The following is a 19,475-nucleotide window of genomic DNA, read 5'->3' as shown; positions in this document are numbered from 1 at the left end:
CATGCAGATTTGTGGTTCCTAAATATTTCCTTTAGAAGTGTATCAATAACAAACTGGCTATACTGAAGTGTTCTGGTAGTATCTGTGCCTGTTGAATTTTGAAGGAAGAAAAGTCCATCCACTTAGAAGAAATAAACAATCAGAAGTGGGCATGCCCTGATGATGAGCCAGCATCTTTCTTCTAGCCACTGCCCTTCCCACCCCCATTCTCACGGTTCATGGGCAGCCGCCACGTGTGTACAGCATGCCCACCCCCACCCAGCCAAAGATGGGCACAGGATCCAAGTTAGACCAATGAGCTCCTTCTTCAAAGAACTTGGAATCAGGGCCAAGAGATGTCACCCAGCTGCTTTCTTGCAAAGAGATACTACACTCCACCATGTGGAGTAGCAGTAGGAGAACAGAAAGGAAGTCTACAGAGTGAGAATAAAGCAGATATTCGGGAAAAACAAAGAAAGGAGATCAGGGACTTCTTGGGCTCCCCAAAACACTCCCATCCCCTGTGGACGAAAGGGACCGCATGCTGACCTGACAAGTTCAGGGGAGGCCTGCATAGCAGTTTTGCAGACTTAGAGACCTAAAGTAACCACAAAGGATGGTCTGAAATTAAACTTTAACTAAAGCAGTTATGGTGGGCAGTTACGTCCTAAGTCGCTATCTTCACTGATAAGGTCAACCTTTACCGTAACTGAGCCTATCTGTCTTTTTGCATCTATGATAACATACCCTTGAAATGTCTGGGTACCTTGTGACTTCCCTTTTCATGGAGCCCCTGGGGCACAGCCAGGTGTGCTGGGCCCAGGACAGATGCCACAGATTCCATCATTTATCATGTTAATTGCTCCTGCACCCACCTAAGTATGTGTCCATCATTTTACTTTTTATCCAATCCCAGGGTTTCCCTGGTTTGCTTTATCCCTCTTCCTTAGTCTATCACCAATGAATTTCATGTAACCCACCTACGTCCCTCCTTTGATTGAAATGTATAAATACAAATGTAACCCCGCCATTCTCCGGAGCACTATCTCAATTCATTGAGGTTCTGCTTCCCGGCATATGCCAACAGTTTGGCTCAAATAAACTCACAAAAATTCTTTACAGGTTTCAATGGTTTTTTTTACGTTAACACCCGATACCAGCCACTCCTGGGCTCCCAGGAGCATTTCTTCCTTGGGTCCCATGACAACCCAGGGGCCTTATAAAAACTTCCCCCAATGTCTGAGCAAGCTTGAGTGGGTTCTGCTACTTGCTCCCCAGATCCTAACACATGCACCATCCAGCCTGGGCGGGTCCTTCACCCCAAGCTTTTAAACCGAGAGGGTGCCAACACCTGTCTGGTGCAGCCTCTGGCACCACATGATGGTCCACCATGGCCCCAGGGTCCTCTGGCCCAAGACAAAGCAGAGGGCGTTCGCTGCCCAGCTCCTTACCGGCAGGCATTTGGCTCCCCCGATGGAGATCAGCCCAGCCACAAGGCCCAGCACCATGGCCAGCCAAGGAGAAGGAATCAGGTGGCACGAGGCACCCACAGCCACGCCTCCCGCCAGCACTGCGTTGTGGATATGAGTCTGCAAAGAAACAGCTTGTGGGTGAATGAAGTGAGACACGCGACAACATCTTCCCCAAAGTTCCTCAGCCAGCTGGTAGGCCCTACTGTAAGGTCCTCCCCCCTTCAGTGATCCTGAAACCATCCACTCCCCTGTTAAACTACCTGGACTTTACCAATGGTCTCCTCTCACCCCACTTCTCAGGCTCAGGGAACAGTCACCCTGATTGGGCGGCACTTAGGGAATCAGCTTGAAAGTCTAGTTTCTCGGCGTTCAGCCACCCTCACGCTCATTAGTGACGTGTCCTTGGGCACTGAACAGCTCAGTGCTTCAATTTTTCTACCAGTTAATGGGGTTTTGATTGTACCTGCTGAATGCAGGTTATTGTAAGAAATAAACGAGTTACCACATGTAAAAAGAAAAAAACCCTTAGCCCCGTGCCTGGCATAGGACACGAGTAAATGCCCATTAAATATAAGCCATTATTATAGTTTTTATTATTTTTATTATTAGTGTTTGCTCCTTGGCGCCTATGCCACTTGTATGGACCCAATAAGCTGAGTCCCAGATCACACCTCTGCTCTGTCCTTCATTCCTCTCAACTGGGCCTTGCCTCCTTTTACGCTTCTTTCCCCCGGCCCCCTCCACTCTGACCAGGCCTAGGAGCTCTGGGTCCTCGGACCAGCTTCGGGGCTTCCCTGACCTGAGGGCCAAACTTGCCTCCCTGGATGACCCCACCTTGTCTGACCTGGAGTCCTTGTCACCATGGAGCTCACCTGTGGGGACACCTGCCTCCCCTTAGTACTGTCAGCCTGTCATCCGTGGCCACATTCTCTCCACTCCAGGCCCCACTGCCTGTCTAGAATTTTCCCCACCACCTCTGGCCGGCTGACTCCATGCCCTGAGCATCACGGGAACTTGTTTTGTCTTTGGCTCTATACTCCCATCATCTCCCCCACCCAAAACTCACACGATCTCCCGGCTCCATTGACAATAGCGGCTAATGTTTGCCCAGAACTTATTCCGCATGAAGGGTGTTACATACAATGTCTATGGCTTCACCAAGGCCATGCGGCTGGGTTAACCTACTTCTCTACTTCTGATTCTTATTCCAATCTTGACGTTTCTTGGGTTAAGAGGAAAGGCTGACACGTTCTATTCTAGTCTCCCCGCCCCTGCACCCCTCACTGACTCTTGCTCCTGGCGGCTGGCTTTAATAACTAGCAGGAAGGGGGGTCAAACCTGGGTCTGTTTGATGCCAGTGCTGCTGGACTAAATCCCTCCCCCTAGGAAGCCTTTCACCACCGCGCAGCCCCCTAAGTTCCAGGGCCCATTTTACAAGCTGCTGCTCCCTCTTGGGCCCCCCGACACAGCGGACGAGGCTCCCCCACCCAAACTTGAGGGCTGGGGCTGGGGGCGGGGCGTGAACACGTGTGTGGGGCCTGGGAGACCCAAGTGCGGCCCAGGGCAGCCCCCCTCCTCACCATGCTGATCTTCCCTCGGGGGTGAGTCAGGGCCGACAGGGAGATGGCGGTGACGGCGCTGACCGCAAGAGCATAGTAGGTGTTGAACACGCCTTTCTTCCTTTCGTGTGGTATGGTCAGCAGAGCAGAGTTGAAACTCGGCCAGAACATCCACAAGAAGAGGGTGCCTGGGGGCCAGAGAGGGTCAGTGGCCAGAGCCAGAACTCCTGCTCCAGAGCCTGAGCCTCAGCGGACTTCAGGCGGGAGCAGCCCGGAGCAGGCAGATCTCGGCTTGATCACTCTCCAGCTCTGTGACTTCAGGCAAGACTCGCGTCCTTCCTGAAATCTCAGGTTGCTAGGGCCCGGCTAACATACTTCACAGGCAGCGAAGCCAAGGCCCCGCGAGCTGAATCACCAAACCCCAGGCCTCCTGACCCCAGCGTGGGATGGCCAAATGCTTATCTTAAAAGTTAGCATGAGACTTTTGACAGTTCCCCCCAATGAGACCCCATGTACAGTTAGTGACACACATCAGTAGCTTTCCTTCAGCCCCGTGGCCTGACACCCAGCCGCCTGCTGTGGAGCTCATGGTTTTCACCGCAGCTTGTCAGAATACACCATTTTTACTTTTCAGTCCCTACCCTCTCCTTTCCTCGACTTCAGGGCCCTTCACTTGTCCAATTCCCTCCTTTAAGTTGAGGCCAAACAGATTGGATAAACTTATTGAAACTCCAATGGAGGGAGTTCTCCTCTCCTTTGGATAAGAATGAAGAGGGGTACCCCGGAGGGGAAGGCTTCCCTCAAAGGTCTGAATTCATCCAACGCCACGTGGGGAGAGGAGTCGTGGCGGAGGGCTTCAGACACCGGGGCAGGCTGGTGACAGAGATTTCCTGTGGAGCTTCGGAGCCTCTTGCTCACCCAGGTACCAGATCTCCCCTCCGCCTCGCCCTTACCCAGCATGGCGAACAGGCTGGGGCTCGTCGTCCTCCGCTCTTTCTCCTCCGCTTCCTTGGGGAGAGGTCTTGAGAGGCACCAGGCCACGGTCAGCCCAAAGTAGGCCGCAAACACGTGGATGTACATCATGCTCAAGTGGTTGTCCGCCTGCAACCAACCCAGCGGGAGCAGTGAGTGTCGGCACCCTCTGCCCACGGGCGAACCCCCATGTTCCTTGGAGAAAGATCTGAGCTTCACAGAGGAGGGGTGACTTGAAGTCATGAGACGGGTGTTTGAAAAGCTTATCCAGCCCAGCAGTTCCCTTTCAGAGGAGCCCCGTGAATAGCTGAGTGTCTATTCCAGGGAGGTTGCTGGTTGGTCTTATCAGTAGCTTTTATTTTTATTATATATATATATATATATATATATATATATATATATAAAATTTATTGTCTAAAGTTTTACATATGTCTCTTTTCCCCCCAATTGACCCCCTCCCCCAGCCATTCCCACCCCAGGCAAGCCCCCACCGCCCCAGTGTCTGTGGCCATGGGTTATGCTAATATGCATGCATACAAGTTCTTTGGTTGCTCTCTAACTGCCACCCTCCTCTGCCATTTGTCTCTGGATCTATTTTTGTTCATCAGATTATATCGACCATTATATCCCACCTATGAGTGAGATCATGTGATATTTATCTTCTCTGACTGGCTTATTTCGCTTAGCATAATGCTCTCCAGTTCCATCCATGCTGTTGCAAATGGTAAAAGTTCCTTCTTTTTTATAGCGGTGTAGTATTCCATTGTGTAGATGTACCACAGTTTTTTAATTGACTCATCTGCTGATGGGCACTTAGGTTGTTTCCAAATCTTAGCTATGGTAAATTGTGCTGCTATGAACATAGGGGTGCATATAGCCTTTCTGATTGGTGTTTTTTTCTGGTTTCTTAGGATATAGTCCTAGAAGTGGGATTACTGGGTCAAATGCGAGTTCTGTTTTTAGGAAACTCCATACTGTCTTCCACAGTGGCTTAAAATATATTTTTATTCATTTCAGAGAGGAAGGGAGAGGGAGGGAGGGAGGGAGGAAGGGAGGGAAGGAGGGAGGGAGGGAGAGAGAGAGAGAGAAACATCAATGATGAGAGAGAACTATTGATCGGCTGCCTCCTGAATGCCCCAAACTGGGGACTGAGCCCGTAACCCCAGTATGTGCCCTGACCAGGAATTGAACTGTGACCTCCTGGTTCATAGGTCGACACTCAACCACTAAACCACACTGGCTGGACTACCAGCAGCTTTTAAATGCTTTTGGCCAGCCCTGGCTGGTGTGGCTCAGTTGATTGGAGTGTACATCGGAAGGTCACAGGTTCGATTCCCAGTCAGGGTACATACCCAGTTGTGGGTTTGATCCCTAGTTGGGGGGTCCGGGGTGTGTGGGGGAGGCAACCGAATGTTTCTCTCTCACATTGATGTTTCTTTCTCTCTCTCTCTCCCTCTCCCTTCCTTTCTCTAAAATCAATTTTAGCAAATATATCCCCAGGTGAGGATTAACATAAATAAATAAATAAATAAATGCTCTTGGCCGAGGTCCGCTAAGGTGGGGCCAGAAGCCACATGGCCATGCCCCCGCTGCTCCCGACTTTTCAGCAGAATTTCATGGAGTGATAAGTGCTGTAAACTTTGCAACATGAAACAGCCAGGCTTCTCATCACTGAACTGAAGTCCTTAGTAAATCCTAGATGTATGCTAATTTCGCTGTATCGATATCAAATTTAGTAATCCTTACTAACTCCTTTAGTGGGCTACTCCTGAATCCTGTCAACTGTGCCTTCAAAAAACATCCAGAATTGGTGGAGTTTTCACCACCATACCTCAGTGACCTCACTTGGGTTTAAGCCGCCATCCCCGCAAACCAAAATGATTGAAGTAACCTTCTTAACAAGTGATCAAAGCTAACGTCCTCAGTCATGAGACAAATGCCACTCCCTTGCTGTGTGGTCTTGGGCATCAGCTTTCTCGTCGGTGACCATCCGACCACAGGGTCACAACTGTAGCAGAAGAGCTGGGAGAACCGTCTGGCCTGGCCCCACCCTCACCAGTGGCCTCAGCCTTAGGCTTTGGACAGTTTCCCCGGTGAGGTCCCATGTCCAGTTAGTGACACACATTGACTGGTTTGAAAGAAGACGCTGGCCATGCAGCTTGCTGGACTACGGCGGGGGGAGATGGGGGAATGGGAATGATCTTTTCATACATCCCATAATTAGCTTGTGATTCCTACAGTGTCATATTTTGGAAGTGAAAGGCGTTCATTTGCCATGTTTAAACATTTAGCATAGACCCCACTTTTGTCACCCCATTTGGGCCTGGCCGTATTATTTAAAATCCCAGAAGCCTCACCCAGTGGAGGCCCCCGTTTGCACCTCCTCGCCCGCCCTCACAGCGCCATGACTCACAACGAGGAATTGCCGGCTGAGCATCCTCGTGGCACTAAAGGCGGTCACCTCCATCAGCACCATCAGCACCAGCTGCGCCAGGTTGGCCTTCCCCAGGATGGCACCCACAGAGATCAGCACAGACATAGCACTCATGGTCGCCTGCTGAATCCTGGGGAGAGAGGGCGAGACGGGGAGGACGAAGAAGGAAGGGTGACTCTCATTCCTTCACTCGTTCATTCACTCATCGAACAAACACTTGCTGAGGGTCTTCTTACTCTCCGCCTGGCACTGTTCACGAAACTCGGGACACAGTGGGAGAACAGAAGGCAAGATTTCCGCCCACATGGGGGCTGATGGGGCCCAGCCTGGGGTTTCCTTCGTCCCTTTCCCCCATCAGGGTGGCGTCTACACTCGGGGAGATTGGTCTCTCACCCACACGGAGGGTGCTCGGCGCTTCTCCTAGGAATGTCACTGTGAGTTACAGGCCAAACGTTCCCTCAGCTCCCTTCTGGGATCTGACCCCTGGGACTCTGCCCACGGCTTTTCTTCTGCCGTCATTGCTCGCAACGCTCAATAGAGGGCGCTCTTCACCTGCCGCCCGCGCGCCCGCCACCCAGCCTCTCCCTCTCGGAGGTAGTGGAGAAATACTGGGTTCGGAAGTAGGACAAGCCTGGCTTCCGGTCTCAGCCTTTCCACTTGAGCAGCTGTTTAACCTCACTGAGCCTGTTTCCCTGGCTGCGGGCGAAGAGTGATGATAAGATCTCACGGTAGTACTGTGGGGCTTAGAAGGAATATTCGTGCACGTGTGTCTGGCACGGTGATGGCGCAAAGAACGACGGAGGAGTAGAAGCCGGCATTCTTAGCACTATTACTGATTTCTTCCTCCTGACAAATGAGCAAGCTCCGTGTGAGGATTCAGGATAAAACCATTTTTGTTTTTGAGGAACTCACGATTCAGCTGGGGAGATAGGGCTGACTGACGTTATGAACCCTGATATAAGGAGGCTAGAGAGGGAGACATTGAAGGGAAAGAACAGTATAGAGTGGACTCATCAAGGAGGGCTTCCTGGGGGAGGTGGCACTGACTACTAGAGCAATACATGGTGGTTAAACCAACCCATCCTCCCTGGGCACCTTGCTGTGAGACACCCCCTTCCACCTGGGAGCTGATAATGATGATGCTACAACCAACATCACAACAATAATAATTTATTAAGCGTCATGTATAACAGGCTTGCAACTACATCACCTCATTTAAATTTTTTTTCAATTACAGTCGGCATTCAATATTATTTTATATTAGTTTCAGGTGTACGGCATAGTGATTAGACATTTATATAATTTATGAGGTGATCACCCCCTAATTCCAGCACCAACCTGGCACCATCCATAGTTATTACAACATTATTGACTATATTCCCTCTGCTGTATTTTACGTCCCCAAGAGTATATTGTAACTACCAATTTGTACTTATTAATCCTTTCACCTTTTTCACCCAGCCTCCCAACCCCCCTCCCATCGGCAGCCATTAGTTTGTTCTCTGTATCTATGAGTCTGTTTCTGTTTTATTTAGTTCTTTAGATTCCACATGTAAGTGAAATCATATGGTATTTATCTTTCTCTGTCTGACTTATTTCCCTTAGCATAATATTCTATAGGTCCATCCATGTTTTTATAAATGGTAAGATTTCATTCTTTTTTATGGCCAAGTAATATTTCATGGTATATATGGACCACATTTTAATCTAGCTGTTTATTTATGGGCACTTGGGCTGCTTCCAATCTTGGCTATTGTAAATAATGCTGCAATGAACATAGGGGTGCATACATGTATCTTTTAAGATTAGTGTTTTGGATTTCTTCAAATGTATACTCGGAAGTGGAATTGCTGGGTCATAAGGTAGTTCTATTTTTAATTTTTTGAGGAAACTCCGTACTGTTTCCATAGTGGCTGTACCAATTTGCAATCCCACTAACAATGCACGAGGATTCCCTTTCCTCCACATTTTCACCAACATTTGTTGTTTGTTGATTTATTGACAATAGCCATTCTGACAGGTGTGAAGTAATATCTTACTATGGCTTTAATTTTCTTTTCTTTTTTAAAAAAAATATATTTTATTGATTTTTTACAGAGAGGAAGGGAGAGGGATAGAGAGTTAGAAACATCGATGAGAGAGAAGCATCGATCAGCTTCCTCCTACACACCCCCTACTGGGGATGTGCCCGCAACCAAGGTCCATGCCCTTGACCGGAATCGAACCTGGGACCCTTTAGTCCGCAGGCCGAAGCTCTATCCACTGAGCCAAACCGGTCAGGGCGGCTTTAATTTTCATTTATCTGATGATTAGTGACGTTGTATCATTAATGAATATAATCTCCCCTTCAGTAGGTTGACTTTTCATTTTGTTGATAGTTTCCTTTGCTGTGCAAAACTTTAATTTGATGTAGTCCTACTTGTTTATTTTTTCTTTTGTTTTTCTTGCAAGGGGAGATATACCAGAAAAAAAATATTCCTAAGAGCAATGTCAGAGATTTTACTACCCATGTTTTCTAGGATTTTTATGGTCTCAGGTCTTACATTTAAGTTTTCAGTCCATTTTGAATTTATTCTTGTGTATGGTGGAAGGAGGTGGTCTAGTTTCTTTTCTTCTTCCTTTTTTTTTTTTTTTTGACACATATCTGTTCAATTTTCCCAACACCATTTATTGAATAGACTGTCTTAACCCCATTGTATATTCTTGGCTCCTTTGATATATGTTAATTTAACATATAGGAGTGGATTTATTTCTGGCTCTCTATTCTGTTCCATTGACCTGTTTTTTATCCCAGTACAAAGCTGTTTTGATTACTATAACTTTGTAGTATAGTTTGATATCAGGTAGCATGATACCTCCAACTTTGTTCTTTTTTTCCCTCATGATTGCTGTGGCTATTTGGGGTCTTTTGTGGTTCCATATAAATTTTAGCATTATTCGATCTAGTTCTGTGAAAAATGTCATTGGTATTTTGTTAGGGATTGCATTGAATCTAGTGGTTGCTTTGGGTAGCATTTTAATGATGCATCATTTTAATGATGAACATTTTAATGATGCAAATTCTTCCTGTCCATGAACACAAGATATGCTTCCACTTATTTATTTTGTCTTCAATTAATTTCTTCAAAATCTTATAATTTTCTGAGCACAGGTCTTTTACCTTCTTGGTTAAATTTATTCCTAGATATTTTATTTTTTAATGCAATTGTAAATGAGGTTTTCTTAATTTCTCTTTCTGATAGTTCTTTATATATAGTATAAAAATGCTACCAATTTCTGGATATTAATTTTGTATCCTGCCACTTCATTGAATTTATTTATTAGTTCTAGTAGTTTTCTTTATATACAGTATCATGCCATGTGCAAATAATGACAACTTTACTTCTTTACAATTTGGATGCCTTTTTTTATTTTTCTTGTCTGATTGCTGTGGCTAGGACTTCCGCATTTAAATTTTAATCCAAGTAATCCTCTGAAAATGGTGCTAGGGTACCACTCAGCCTCTCCATCTTACACAAGAGCACGCTGAGACTAGAAGAGGAGATTTTTTTGGCAATGACCACACGGCCAGTTAATGACACACATGAGGTTCAAGCCTAGCTGGCCTGATTCAAAGACTGTGTTGCTCTGAAGTCTGGACACAGCTCCCCCAGTGCTTGCTGCCAATGTAGGGTCCCGCTTAAGGTCAAGGACTTCAGAGGGAAGGTCAGGGGGCAAAGGGCAAGGGGAGGCGTCTCACAGGGACCAGGAATTATTTAGAATCCCTTACTATGTGAGGAAAGCAAAGGACAAAGCTGAACAAGTCAGGGCTCTGCCCTGAAGGAACTGGTCATGGATGACTCAGGCTGAACCAACTCCTGCCCAGTCAGGCTCCACAGCGCGGGTGAGGCTGAGGGAGAGGACCCATCGGGGAGGCAGGCCGGGCGCCACCCACCAGCCCAGTCCAGCTGGAAAGGTCAGGAAGGAAGGAACCCATTGTTCACTTCTGTGATGCCAGGCTCACCAGGGGTCACAACTGGGGAGGATCCACTGGTCAGAGGCGGGGCAGGGACGTTCGCTCAGACTGTAAATGACCGCTTCTTGTCTTTCTAGGTTGAGTCAAGAACAAACAGGTCCCTGCGGGCAGGACCTCAAAGAAGGGAGCAGCCCAGAGATGCCTGTGGACTGAAACACGGGAGGCGGAAGGTCTGTGTGGCATTATGCCCAGGCAGCAGGAACACCAAGACCAGGGCCACCACTGTCAGAGCCCCCCAGAGTGCCCCGTGTTGCATCCCATGTGATTACTGGGGTGATTGAGTCCCCGTGGGGGTTAGTGCTAAAACTTTCTAGATAGAAGAAAAAATGTGGAGAGTATTTTTTTTCAGGGCCAGTAGGGAGCTGACTATTCTGTGTTTCATATCCTGACTACCTGGAGTGTGACAAAGCTACAGCCATGTCACCACTGAGCTGAGTGACCCTAGACAAGTGCCTCACCCTCTCTGAGCCTGTTTCCTTGCCTGTACACCAGGTTAGACCTCGACTAGAAGGCTTACACAAAATCGTGTTTGTCCGGTGCCTGGCTCATAGACAGATAGATGTTCCACAGCAGCTCAGAGGCTTAGCAGGGTCTTCGAGGGGAGGATGGAGTGGCCTTGAGAGGTGGCCAGTTCCACAAGATGCCTAAAATGGTATTTACCATCATCTGGGCAGGACAGAGATTCGGAGTTCCATAAAACAAACAAAAATAATGCGTTTTAAGGAAAAATTTTACCTCGTTCCTCCTGTCAAGTGCTAATATCATTTTTAAAAAGTGTATAGCTCAATATATTAGTATATACCTGTGTGTCCCCATTACTCAAGATAACATAAATAACATTTACTGTACCCTATAAGGCTCTTTGTGCTCCTTCCTAATCAATAACTATCGCCTTCCCTGGGCAACCATCATTCTGACTTCTAGTAACACGGGTTATTTTTTCTGGTTGTTAGAATTTCATATAAATGCATCTAAATTGGCCAAAACTGATTTATAGAAAGTAAAGCTATGGCTATGTCTTGTTGATCAGCATTTAAGGACTGAGACTACTTCTTTCTTTTCAGGAGACTGTCTTGCTGAGTGTGACGTTTCTATTTCTTTTTGTCTTAACTCTATAAATTTTTATTTGAATCCTCATTAACTGGGTAACTTTCCAAAATTTCTAGAACCCACCCTCGCGGGCCCATACCCTCCAGGACCCAAAAGGAATCCAGCAGCCATGGGGTTACCTGGACAGTTTGATGACCACTTTCCAAGAGGGGGGATGTTCCAGAAAGCCATCCAGCAGGACTGCCCACTGCACCCCGAGGGCCAGCATGAAGAGGTTGAAGGCCACGCTGCTCCAGCCGTATCTCCACAAAGACGAGGTGAGGAAGCCCAAGCCGAGGGCCGCCATGACCATGACATCCTGTACGATGGCTAAGGGAGGCGATGCCGAGGAGGAGGAAGAGAAGCAGACGAGAGAGAGCGGTGACTTTCAACCCTTTTCATCACAGGGCACCCAGAAACTAATCACTGAAATTCTGCAGCACATCAAAAAATACACTCTATTTTTTGCTGATCTGACAAAAATGGTGTAATTTTGATTCATTCACACCAGAGGGCTATTGTTGTGTTGGCTGTTGTCATTTTAAAAAATATGTATTTTTATGGATTTTAGAGAGGAAGGGAGAGAGAGAGATAGGAACATCCATGATGAGAGAGAATCATTGATTAACTGCCTCCTGCATGCCTCCCATTAGGGATTGAGCCTGCAACCTGGGCATATGCCCTGACCCGTATTCGAACCGTGACCTTCTGGTTCATAGGTTGATGCTCAACCAGCGAGTCACACCAGCCTGGCATGTTGTCTTTTTTTTAAATTTGGCAATCTAAGGGGAAAGAGGTCAGTGCCCCTGACTCAATAGTCAGGTATTGCAAGCTTGAAAAAATCTTGTGGTGCCCGGCCGATGTGTCTCAGTGGCTGAGCATCGACCTGTGAACCAGGAGGTCACGGTTCGATTCCCAGTCAGGGCTGCTCTGGTTGCCACCTCGATCCCTAGCAGGAGGCAGCCGATCCGTGATTCTCTCATCATTGATGTTCCTATCGCTCTCTCTCCTTCTCTCTTCCTCTCTGAAATCAATAAAAATATATTTTAAAACCATTATTGTGGCACACTGGTTCAAAATCGCTGAGGTAGAGGGTTGCATGAAATTAGGGTTTTACAGAATGGCAGCTGGCAGTGATATTAAAGGTCATCTGAGAGTGCTTGGTCAAGTTCCTTCGCCTCTTTGAGCCTCAGTTTTTGCATCTGAGTAATGGGGATAGTACATGCATGCCATGCAGGGTTGAGGGAAGGATTAGATGAGCTAAGCTGGTTAAGCATAAAGTCAGAGCTTGCTTGGCCCATTTGTGAGTGCTCAGGAAATGTAGCAACTATTGCTATTATTAAGCATGATGATATGAGCAAGTGTAGAGCCTCAGGACCAGTGCTTGGCACATACTAGTAACTGACACTCAGGAAAGGTAATTGCTGCTGCTATTGAGGACCCGGTTCAACCTCCAGATCTCAGCACAAGAAAATAAGGCCCAGGAGCCAGTGGCTTGGCTCAGATCATGCAGAAAAGAGGGAAGAGAAGCTCGCCAGCGGGGCCCACCATTGTTTTAAGCATTTTACACAGACTATCTGGTTTAGTTCTCACAACGACCCTCAAGGTGGGTGCTATTCTTATGATAATTTTACAGATAGGGAAACTGAGGCACAGAGGAGTTAAGACACTGGCTACAACCCAGCCTGTGTGGCTCAGTGGTTGAGCGTCAACCTTTGATCCAGGAGGTCACGATTCCATTCCCAGTCAGGGCACAGGCCCGGGTTGTGGGCTTGATCCCCAGTGTGGGGCAAGCACGAGGCAGCCGATCAATGACTCTCTCTCATCATTGATGTTCCTATCTCTTGCTCCCTCTCCCTTCCTCTCTGAAATCAATAATATATTTTTTTAAAAAAGAAACTTGCCTCAGCGGGTAGGGCCAGAATGTATACCTAGAGGACCAGCTTTGAAGCCTGTGCCTTTAACTAAAACACTATCTTCCCCTTAGTTTTGTCATCTGTTAAATGGGAAAAATACTCATACCACCTTTGTCAGGCCGCCAGAATCCAGTGGTATAGTGCACAGAATCACTCTGAACAGGAAAGACTATTTTATCAACAAACACCCACTGCTTTTACACGTGTGTAAATGCCTGGATAGAGATCTTGAAGGAATCCACCCCCCACCCCCACCCCCCGCCCATGGAGGTTATCTCTGGTTTGGGAGAGTTTTACTTTTAAAGATTATAAACAACTTTAAAAAAAGCAAAAGAAAAAAAGCATGGCTTTGAGTTTAGACAGTTCTATTTGACTCCAGCTCTATCATTCCCTTTAGGTAAACCATATTAAACTGCCAATATTTGGCCATTTTTGATGTATAAAAATAGCAGTTTACATGTTTCAACTTCATAGTCATGTGGCCTTGTAGGTTGCTTACTTTCCTCATCAGCTGAATATTGGCAAAGAGCTTGGCACACTGCCTGGCACATGGAGAACACTCATAACCAGAACTCTCCAAAGTCTCAAAAAGCCCCTTCAATTTACATTTAAACTCACTTTCATTGCAGAAAACACGCCTAGGGTCTTGCACATGGGGCTTGGGTGGGTGTTGATGTTCCCAGATCCATCTGAGAACACTGGGATGTAGGAGACCCCTGAGGACCACCATGGAATCCGGGGACGTGGGGAGTGGGTGAGAAGTGGGCATTCAGGAGGATTCAACTTCCTGCACCTTCTTCTCTGACATGAGGGAGGGGTGCAGGCAATGTCTCATTCTCCTGCTTGCATCCTCTTAGAAATGGGGGTGGGATGGAGGTGGGAGGGGGGCATTTTGTAGAGGGGTTCATCCTGGGATTGTTCAGATTCCTGCAGAAGCCAAGCAGAAAACCATGTGTGGGAAGGGTCCAATGCCTACTTGGGAGTGGTGAGGCCTGTAGCCAACTGGGCACTGCACACCCCACTGTAGATATTCAAATTCAATCTTTTGTTAAACACTGCTGTTAAAAAACCATACCTGCCATTTGCAGCAACACTATATGCATAGGGTTCAGACTTATTGAAGATTTCATGAATAGGGAGACCCTTCAATTTCCTCCCATTTCTATATAATAAAAGGCTAATATGCAAATTGTCCCCTTGGGAGTTTGACCTACCTGGAGTTCGGCTGCTCGCTATGATGTGCGGTGACCACCAGGGGGCGGCGCAGAATGAAGGAAGGCCCCCGCCAGCAGCAGGGGGAAGGAAGGCCCTGATCAGCTCTGATCCCCATCCTGGCCTAGGGACCCTCCCCATGTACGAATTTCGTGCCCCAGGCCTCTAGTTTTATAGAAAGAGACCAGGGAACGCCTGTGACTTCCCCAAGGCACACAGCATGCCAGCAGGCACGGTGCCCTTTAGGCCATCTCTTGTTCCTGTTTGCCCTCACCTCCCTAAGGGGCCTTAGTAAGCCCCTTGCCCTCTTTGGGCCTCAGTTTCCCTATCTGTAATACCTGGGAGTTGGACTTGATATTCTCTAAAGACCTCGATGCTCTGGGATATGCAGAGGAGGGGATCAGTATGGAGGCACAAGGGGTGGGGGGAGGAGGGTAACCAGGATTAGGGCAGAGGTGGGGCCCTAAATGTGAGAAAGATCTTGGGTGGGGGCTTCATCAGGCATAGCAGCCACTGCTGCTGGGTACAGGAGCTCCCCCCCCGCCCCCATGGCCCCACACTGTCCCTGAGGGGAGGTGTGCTTCAGCCAGGGGGATGGGATTAGGGTGGCAGTTTCTGGGAGCTGTTGACAGAGCCCATTCACCCCACATTGGTCAGTAAATAACATGATTTCAGGCCCCCTCTTTCCTCACCTCCTGCTCCCTTCCCCTTCCTCTCCCAGGGCACTAGGCCCACACCTGCTCCTCCCACATCTCACTGCCTGGACCCCCCTTCAAGGCTGGGTCCTAGCTCCAGGTGTCCTCATTGGCGTCAGCCTCCACCTCTCAGAGCCTGTGCTGCACCTGCAAGAGCCGCTGGTCTGATAAGCTAGTGCCTCTAAGGTGTTCCTGGCTGATAAGGAATTTATGTGCTCCAGGGGCCCCAGTGACTGGGCGCCCGAGGGGAATTTCACCATCTAAGGCAGGCCTTCCGCAGATGTTTACAAAAGTCCCAGGAGCCTGAGATGAGGCAATAATTACTATCGTGGTAACAGCAGGCACATACAGGGTGCCCTCCACATACCAGCTTCTGTTCCAAGAGCCTGACAGCCTTAACTGGCAACAACCTCACACAGTAGGTATTACATATTATCATCCCCATTTTACAGATGGGGAAAGGGAGGCACAGAGATGCCAAGGTCACACAGCTAGCAAACAGTGGTGGGAGATCTGAATCCCGACTATCTGGGCATAATCACTACACCATCCTGCCTCACCATATAGCGTATAAAGTGTAATGGTGAAGAGTGTGGGCTTCTGAGTGAGGTTGTTCAAGTTCACGCTTGGCTCTGCCTCTGTGTCCCAGCCTTCTAATCCGTAAAATGGGTATGAAAACAATGGTGCCTGATCAGAGGATTGCTGTGAACATTGAACTCTCTGGTTAGCATTGGAAATCACTGCACTTAGCACTGGATGCATGGTAAATACTAGTACGTATTATCCCACGCCTGCCACTGGTTAGCTGTGTGACTTTGGGTAAGACTGTACCCCCCAACCCCCCCTTGGACCTGGATGCCCCAGTGATCCTGGCTCTTTGTTCCCACCCACCGTTGCCTCTCCTTCTGGCCTGTCGATACTACGGCCGCACCATCAGCTCTGATGCCAGGACCTCCTTCTGCCTCAGACTGTGGGCTTGACCTCCACACTGTGTTCTCCACTGCTGATTGGGAAGATTGCTGCAGCCCCGACTGGGACCATCCATGGAGCCGAGTGCTGCCTTCCGCTCCCCACAGACTCTATCCCACCCTCATCCCTGCAGCAGAGAAAAAGAGATTTCCCAACCAGAGGAGAAGCCAAAGCTAAGAGGTGGAAGGTACCAGGATTTGGGGGTGTTCCCGTGTCACTGGCAAAGCCCTCTTGTCTTTCAGGAGCTCTTCCTCCTGCTTCTGAGGAGTACAGGGGGAGGACCTGGGTGGTAGTCACAGTGCAGGGCCCAGGCTGCACCCCCACCCCCACCCCCAATTTGGCAGGCTTAGAGCAGGCTCTGTGTGACAGATTGTTACAGTAATGCCTCCAATGAATCATGCCTTTTAATGTAGATCCCTCCCAACCTGGGTTGGGCCTTGTGATTTGCTTTGGCAAATGAGACATTCGTAAACATGATACAAGCAGAGTCTTGAAAAGTTCCTGCACATTGGGGCTTGCCCTCTGTCACTGCAGTAACTCTTCTGTTGCCATGTGAAGAATTCCGGGGCTCGTCTGCTGGCAGCACCCGGGCTAGCTGCCAACTAGCTAGCTATCTGACATGTGAATGAGGCCATCTGAGGCTATCTGCCCAGGTAATCCTCCAGGCTGGAGTTACATGAGTGGCCTCAGGTGAAACCAGCAGAAGAACCTCATTGCTGAGCCCAGCCCCAGGTGCTCAACCATAGGCTCATGATCATGAGCAAATTAAATGGTTGCTATTTTAAAGCCACTAAGTTTGGGAGTGGTTTGTTCTGCAGCAACAGATAACTGATACACTCTGCCTTTCTTAATTATCTCATAGGCACCGCAACTCCGAGCCTAAAATGAACATATCCTTATCCATTTGCCCCACAATCTGCCCTTCCCCTTGCTTGTCATCTCAGGAACTAGCACCTCCATCTGCCAAACCACACATCTGAAGCCATCTTTGACAACTCCATTTTCACCAAGTGCAGCTGATTTTACCTCCTAAATATCTCTCAAATCTGACTCTGCTTCTCCTTCTCTCCCCTTGCCCATCGGCCTCATCACAGGTTACCCAGACCAGTTGTCATCAGGGTAGGGAACACACCTCAGGAGATGCTCCAGAGAGGCTCAGACAATCCATAGAGGCCGGAGGAAGATATTAGCACCTCCAGTTTTACTTAATTTTATTTATTTATTATTTAGTTAGTTAGTTAGTTAGTTAATCCTCACCTGAGGATATTTTTTCCTTTTTTATTTTATTTTTTAGAAAGAGTGGAAAGGGGGAGGGAGGGTGGGAGAGAGAGAGAAAACATTTGTATGAGCGAGAAACATTGGTTGCCCCCATCAGGACTGAGATTGAACCTGCAATACACACAGTGATTCCTGTTGTGCTCTCCGCCTTCCATTGTCACATGATTAACTCCTGCTGAGCCTCCGCGACCTGGCTGGGTAGTCAGTCATCTTCCCGCTTGGTTGTGGGCCCTCCTCTGTGCATCTATATAAAGCAGGTGTCTGAGGACACTTTATATCCACGTTAGCAGCACAGCATAGGGGTGAAAACCCTGGAGCCATTCAATGAAGTTGGAACACCGGCCCCAATGCCTATTGGTTATATGAGAAGTGACTCAACCCCCTATAAAATGGGGTCATGAAGAATAATGGCTAAGTGCATGAAACTAAAACCAAGTTGCCTAAATTGAAATGTGCTGTGCTATTGCTAGCTGAGTGACCTTGGGCAAATGACTTAATGCCCATAGGAAAAACAGAGATCGTGAGAGTGCCTGTCTCCTGGGGTTATTGTGAGCGTTCAGTGAAAGCATTTAGAATAGTGCCTGGTATATAGCAAGAGCTCAATAAACATCAGCTCTAATCAGCATGTGCCTGGATCCCACACTGGTTGTAATAGAGGGATGAATGAATGAATGAATGAATGAATGAATGCATTGAATTACACTGTTTTGGACTGAGAAGAATTGAAGTAAATGGAAATGAATTAGAACTGTGCCCAGGCCTCGTTTGCCTGTAAGGGCCCCCTGTGCCAGCCCATTAAGTGGTGTAGGGGCTTCCCTCTCTGTCACCTCTTTGTCCTACTTTCCACTGCTGGGGGCTTAGGAGTACCTTCCCTCTGCTTCCAGTGAACTAGTCATTTGACATCACTGAGGAACAAGCAAGGACTCAACCAGACTCAAGGGTCAGCTTTGTCTCAGGAACCTCACAAGGAGATCTGTCCATTATCATGAGATGCTTGAAAACTCATCTCAATTTTTGTGAAAAACAAAAGCCACACCATGGTGGACATCTGTCTTGTGGAAACCTGTGTTGCTCTCATCATCATCTGTAAATATTTTTAGCTGTATATAAAATAACAACCATCCTACACTCCCTTTCAGCCGTACCTTATGGCTTTGGATTTGCTCACAGAATGCCGACTTTTCAGCCTCAAAGTGAGAAGAGGGCTGGGAATGGAGAAGGGGCAATAGACTAAAGCTTCCAAAAGGTGGTCGATAAAGAAACGAGCATGAGAGACCTCGAAAAGATAACAAAACCCCAAAACCCAGCAATGTGAAGTTCTGCTGCTAAGGAGAGAGAAGTTGGGGGAAGCAGAGAATGATGAAGACTACTTGTCAAAGGGAATTCTGGGAACACAGAAGCGGAGGCTCCTCACTCTGTTCTGAGAAATCAAGGCAGGCTTCCTAGAAGAGGTGATGCCTACATTGTGAGCTGCATCTTTGTGCAACCTGTGGAACAAGATCAGAAAATCCCTTTCCTTGGAGACTTGGTGGAAAGGACCATTTAGGCTCCTGGAGGACCACAGACCTCCTTTGCCCCCGCCCCTATTTGCCTCTGTGACCACCTCCCCTCTGGGCACTCACCTCCATGAGTCACCACAATCTTCGGATCCTTTGAGGAGCTGTCATAGTTGGCGAAAAAGAAGAAGATGACAATGAGAGCCGCCTCCAGTATTAAGGTCCACAGGGGCAGGCAGCACCGCATAGACCGTGGGTACTTAGAGCCCATCCTGGGTGCGTCTCTGTGCGTGGTTCTGCGGGCACCGGCATTGCCCCTCTGTCCCCACACCCCTTTGAAGGAGTGATGGGGAGCCACCCGCCAAAAGCCTTATCTCGGGCTGCAAGGC

The 19,475-nt window shown here is 48.1% G+C and overlaps 1 protein-coding gene across 4 annotated transcripts in view; it reads right to left on the bottom strand.

The window, feature by feature from the left end:
• LOC308516067 (RH-like protein) overlaps nucleotides 1-19,475 on the bottom strand; it is a 32,724-nt gene extending 13,249 nt beyond the window's left edge. For 3 of the 4 annotated variants that reach the window (XM_081086832.1, XM_081086833.1, XM_081086835.1), the window contains exons 1-6: nucleotides 19,213-19,475; nucleotides 11,661-11,850; nucleotides 6,396-6,546; nucleotides 3,964-4,111; nucleotides 3,032-3,198; nucleotides 1,431-1,568 (exon numbers count right to left, since the gene is read on the bottom strand). In XM_081086832.1, the coding sequence (XP_080942958.1) occupies nucleotides 1,431-1,568; nucleotides 3,032-3,198; nucleotides 3,964-4,111; nucleotides 6,396-6,546; nucleotides 11,661-11,850; nucleotides 19,213-19,357 (939 nt within the window). In that variant the 5' untranslated portion in view covers nucleotides 19,358-19,475. Of the gene's footprint in view, nucleotides 1-1,430; nucleotides 1,569-3,031; nucleotides 3,199-3,963; nucleotides 4,112-6,395; nucleotides 6,547-11,660; nucleotides 11,851-17,714; nucleotides 17,835-19,212 lie in introns of those variants that run through there. The other variant, XM_081086834.1, reaches the window with a different exon arrangement.

Source organism: Myotis nattereri (genome assembly GCF_964212035.1).
Source record: "Myotis nattereri genome assembly, chromosome: 3".
Taxonomy (NCBI): Eukaryota; Metazoa; Chordata; class Mammalia; order Chiroptera; family Vespertilionidae; genus Myotis; species Myotis nattereri.
Note: the sequence above shows the minus strand (reverse complement) of the source record. Positions and strands in the feature narration are given on the sequence as shown.